This window comes from Sinocyclocheilus grahami, unplaced genomic scaffold (assembly GCF_001515645.1).
Source record: "Sinocyclocheilus grahami isolate Dianchi unplaced genomic scaffold, SAMN03320097.WGS_v1.1 scaffold1578.1, whole genome shotgun sequence".
NCBI lineage: Eukaryota > Metazoa > Chordata > Actinopteri > Cypriniformes > Cyprinidae > Sinocyclocheilus > Sinocyclocheilus grahami.
This window is the reverse complement of record NW_015506757.1, coordinates 56-5,682: the sequence shown is the minus strand read 5'-3', so window position 1 is coordinate 5,682 and position 5,627 is coordinate 56. Positions and strand designations below refer to the sequence as shown.

Here is a 5,627-nt window from a genome sequence, read left to right as displayed (position 1 = left end):
TTATGTTATGTAGGCTCTCCTTCTTTGAGCCTCACTCACTGTGTCTAGCGTTGAGTGTAGTTAGGTCTCCTCTCGTTTTGAGGGTCGTTATGCTGAGACCTCCACTCTTAAGAGCTCCTAAACTAGGATTGAGTGTTGTTAGGCTTCCTCTCGTTTAAGAGAGCCATTCTGCTGAAGCCTCAGCTCTCCAGAGCTCCGCTTAGGCAGTACTATTAGTATGTAGGTTCTTTTGTGAGCCTCGCTAACTGTCTCTAGCGCTAAGTGTAGTCAGGTCTCATCTCGTCCTAGAGAGTCGTCATGCTGAGACCTCCACTCTTACGAGCTTCTCTACTAGGGCTGAGTGTTGTTAGGCTTCCTCTCGTTTAAGAGACTCATCCTGCTGAAGCCTCCGCTCTTTAGAGCTCCGACTTTGGCAGTAATATGAGTTTGTAGGCTCTTACTTTTTGAGCCTCACTAACTGCCTCTGGCGTTGAGTGTAGCTAGGTCTCCTCTCGCTATAGGGAGTCGTTATGCTGAGACCTCCACTCTTAAGAGTTCCCCTACCAGGGTTGAGCGTTGTTAGGCTTCCTCTCGTTTAAGAGAGTCATTCTGCTGTAGCCTCTGCTCTCCAGAGCTCTGCTTAAGCAGTACTTACGTTATGTAGGCTCTCCTTCTTTGAGCCTCACTCACTTTGTCTAGCGTTGAGTGCAGTTAGGTCTTCTCTCGTTTTGAGAGTTGTTATGCTGAGACCTCCACTCTTAAGAGCTCCTAAACTAGGATTGAGTGTTGTTAGGCTTCCTCTCATTTAAGAGAGTCATTCTGCTGAAGCCTCCACTCTTCAGAACTCTGTCTTTGGCAGTAATTGAGTATGTAGGCCCTTTTTGAGCCACACTAACTGCCTCTGGCGTGGAGTTTAGTTAGGTCCTCTCACTTTAGAGAGTCGTTATGCTGAGACCTCCACTCTTAGAGTTCCTTACTTTGGTGGGTGAGCTAGACTATGACAATTGGCGAGCTTTGAGCCTGCCTGTAGAGGTTTGTAGCTCGGGTTCTGGCCAAAGCGATTTCGCTGGGGCAGGGATGATGTTCCTTGATTCTTTGACTTAGGGAATCTAGTTATTTGGGCACTCATCCCTCAGCATGGCGGTGTTGGTATACCGTTCCCCTAGAGCCCTCTAGAGGACCCAGCGTGGAGTTCCCTTTAGAAAGGGAACGTCTCAGGTTACGCATGTAACCATGGTTCCCTGCGAATAGGGAACGAGACGCTGCGTCCCATTGCCATGCTTCGGGCATTCCTGCCTGCATCTCCTTCAGACAAAGAAGTGGATGACGTATTCCGCAGGTGCTCTTTTATCCCAGCAGTCACTTTATTGTTTACATCATAGGCTGCCGCCTGTCAATGTCAAGTTCATTGTCATTTTTTCATTCATGCTTCAGACACCGGTCACGCTGAAGGTGTTCCCCTAGCGCCCTCTAGAGGACGCAGCGTCTCGTTCCCTATTCTCAATGAACCATGGTTATATGCGTAACCTGAGACATTCTCAGTGCCACTGCACTCAACAAGGCAGCCCAAATGATGAAACAGGCAACGTGTCTGCCCAGTGGCGTAACGTTAGCAGACGGGCACGCAGGACACGCACTGCGAAAGGCCCTGCAATAACCTCCCCTTGTTGTGTTGGGTTGTGTCGAAAGACGATGATCTTGTATCGACGATAGCCAGATATCTTGTCAAAAACATAAATTGTTGGCAATATTAAGATATTTGGCATTTCCATTTAATGTAGGCCTGACATTCTTATTTTTATTAGGCCTATTATTATTAGACCGGGTATGATTGTAACACTTTTTGTTTCAAATCTGTAACTAGCAGAATTTGAGCTAGAGTGTTCAAACTTTTATACAAAGCACCCAAATTTGTTTACTACAAAAGGAACTAATTCAGACATCTGCAAGAATATCACAGCCTTTACAAGTAGATGTCAAATACATGGAGTGCCTTTGTCACAATCTACCCCACTTCCGAGCTATGTAGTAACACATACTGGGGTGAGTTGTAACAGTTAGTCAAAATAAGCAAAAACAGCAGCCACCCTAGAAAGTTTGTGTCAAAAACAGGTTTATTGAAACAATCTTAAAGAACAATACAAAATAATGTCTCACTTTCTGTGACTGAGCACAGTTCAAATCCACTTTCTGTTTTATGCAGGTGTGTGTGTGTGTGTATGTGTAAATTAGACTACTAGAACAAACTTCCTTAACTCTATTTATGCTTACTGAACACTCAACTCCAGTGTACCGAGAAAGAACATGTAAATCTAACAAAAATTAGATTTGTAAATTGGTGTGTGAAAGTTGTGTCTATTTATAATTTTTTTAACCCTAGATAATTATTTTTTATGTTTTTAACCCTAGAGTGCAGGCTTGGTGGATCCAAAAACTGCATAGGGCACATTTTACCCACACTTCCTTTGGCTTTGAGCTTCCAAATGAATTCATATATACAACATGAAAGAAGTTGTATGTAAGTGGATGCTAAAATGTGTTACAACTTACCCCAACCCTGTCATCCCGTGTTTAGTTTTACCTGTATTAGCATAATGGTTTGAAATTAGCAGTTTAAAAATGCATCACATTTTGCCTGAGAATCTACAATTTATTATAATATAAGGTATATGATTTTATTTGCAACAGTTTAAGAACTAAACAAAATGTAGTTTTGGTCAAAAAATTACATTCTTACATCAAAATCTGTTTTTTCTTTATAAAATAGGCATATACCTATTTACAACCTTGACACGCTATTCATATAAGATCGGGTAGGAAGCGGGTGAATAATGAAATTATCATAGGACTCCTAGCTTATCCCTAATTGGTGGAAATGGTGTTGTTACAACTCTCCCCATGTTACAACCATACCCGGTCTCCCCCTATTATTAAATAAAAATTAAAATAAAAATTAATTTGCCCCACAATGATTACCAAATAACTGACATGCTGCGAGGATAACAAAAGATTAGGCTATATATTTACTCATCAATTAAAATGTTTTTAAAAAGGTATTTTAAAACAGGTCTATACTATGAATTATAGGCCTATGATCAAAATATTAACACTTCAGTCATCAATAAAAAATAAATGAAATAAAAAGCTTTTATTTCAAGCACCGACTTTCAAAAACAACCTGTTTAACACGAAATATGTTTCTTCTAATTTTTTTCCACAATGTAATATTAGAAATATTAAGGGAATAAATAAAAACAGTTAGCTATGTACCGTTATCAGCATATGTTGAAGTAGATTTGTCTCGTCATCTCTGAGAGACTATGTGACATCAGATGCTGAAAGCTCCGTCATTCCTTTTTTACTTTCACTTTCTGCAGTGAATTGACTAAGATTAAGACGTTCACCAGCATAACTCTTGCGCAAAGTGTGCACGTTGCTTGTGTGTGATATCCATTGGCTCACCTTCATGGTTTAAAACAGAAATATTTCCAACAATGAGATGTAACCAATTACCCCCGTACCGAACCAAACCGTGACACCACTGTGTCGTATCAAACCGAACCATGAATTTTGTGAACCATTACACCCCTAATATATATATATATACCTGTATATATATATATTTTTTTTTTTATGTACTGACAAAAACAAAAAGGATGTATAAGGCCAAGGATAATGAGGCACAAATCAAAACAATATGCAGGATTTAGTGTCATTTCTGTAATTTCTAACTATTACACCTCAAATATATATATATATACCTGTATATATATATATATATAATATTTATTGTATATATACATACAATAAAAAGAAAACAAGTAGATAGAATATAAAAATAATAGAGAAAGCTATAGTGTTACGAAATAGAAAGTGCAAGTGTTAGAGTGTCAAGTGTTATTTTTTTATATATATATATATATATATATATACCTGTCAAAAGTCTCTTAATTAAGTTTTTAATGAAGTGCTCACCAAGGCTGCATTTATTTGATCAAAAATATATTCAAAAAAAGTTATATTGTGAAATATTACTATAATACATTTGACATAATAATTTTCTATTTGAATATATTTAAAAATTTAATTTATCATTCTATTATGCTGGCTGTTCAGTTATTATTGATGTTCAGTTATTAATAATGGTTCTTATTATTATCAATGTTAAAAACTGTTTTAACATGTTTCTTGAGCAGCAAATCAGTATATTAGAATGATTTCTGAAAGATGATCTGACACTGAAGACTGGAGTAATGATGCTGAAATTTCAGCTTTACCTTTACAGGAATACATTTCATTTTAAAATATGATAACAGTAGAAAATGGTTATTTTAAATTGTAATAATACTTTACAATATTAGTGTTTTCACTTCCTTTTTGAGCATATAAATGCAGCATTAGTGAACTATAATCCAAAGTAACTAGTAACTCTTCACTGGATATGTTTTACTCTACGTAGTTACTCAGAACAATCAGGATTATTAATTTACATGAGTAATTATTTCGATAAGTACTGGTTTTTGGATACTCTACCCTCCTCTGTTCATCATCAATTCATATCCATTCACAATAGGCCTATATTTAAAAAGACTTACTTACCAACTGAGGCAAGAGCAAACATTAGCCAGTGGAGGTACATGGTCGACAGTAGAAAAAAAAAATCTGTGTGAATAAATCAAACGTCACTGAGATACTTACTGCAGAAACAGAATTTACTTTTCATATGTATACACCATGAGTGAGAAACATGCTCCACCTCCTCAAATATGTGTTTATTGGTCAGTAAGTTTGAAAAATAACTCCTAGGGAGACACATCAAAGTAATTAAAATAATTAAATATTTAGTGTAATCATACACCTACCTTTAAAACATAATCCTCTTAGGAGCAATTCCAGCTGTAATATAATATGATATTCCTCAGTCACAAAAAAAGGCTTTACATACAGTGAGTAACAGGAATTACATGTTCCCCTCCACCTGTCTTCAGAAATTACACAATGTCTAACATCCCGAGGCTCACTACAACAACAACTACAAATTGATTGTGTTGCTTGATAGGTAATGTGACTGATATGTAATCATAATTAAACAGTAACTAATTATGTAATTCAGAAAAGTATGCCTGACCTTATTTTAAAAAAAAAATAATAATAATAATTTATTGTTGCAAAGTATAAATTCTGGCTATCAGGCTCAACTGTGCTCTCAAGTTCCTACATTAAAGTTCAGTGTCCATGGGCCCTATGCCTATTGTGCTGATGTAAAAATGTGGACTGGACTATGAATGACAAAACAATAATGTACAGTATGTGGAAAATAATGTGTTTTTTAACCTTAAACGTATTAAACCGCATAAACACATTTCATTACACCAAATACACAAAATAATGTTCTTTTTAGCAACATCATATGACCCCTTTAAGACTTGAATCTTAAAGTTGAAGACTTGCAACTCGACTTGGACTTGCCTATCTTGACTCGGGACTTGACTTGGGACTTGTCTGTCTTGACTCGGGATTTGACTCGAGACTTGAATGCAAAGACTCGAGACTTACTTGGGACTTGCAAAACAATGACTTGGTCCCACCTCTACTGTTACTTCCTCTACAGTCAAACATATGGGTGTTATATTAGATAGCAACTTTGA

The 5,627-nt window shown here is 36.8% G+C and overlaps 1 protein-coding gene across 1 annotated transcript in view; it reads right to left on the bottom strand.

Moving 5' to 3' along the window:
• Positions 1 to 4,618, bottom strand: part of LOC107571295 (5-hydroxytryptamine receptor 3A-like) — a 33,198-nt gene extending 28,580 nt beyond the window's left edge. Inside the window, exon 1 of the mRNA XM_016257613.1 lies at positions 4,579 to 4,618. Within this exon, the coding sequence (XP_016113099.1) occupies positions 4,579 to 4,618 (40 nt within the window). The remainder of the gene's footprint in view (positions 1 to 4,578) is intronic.
• Positions 4,619 to 5,627: the final 1,009 nt, after the last annotated feature.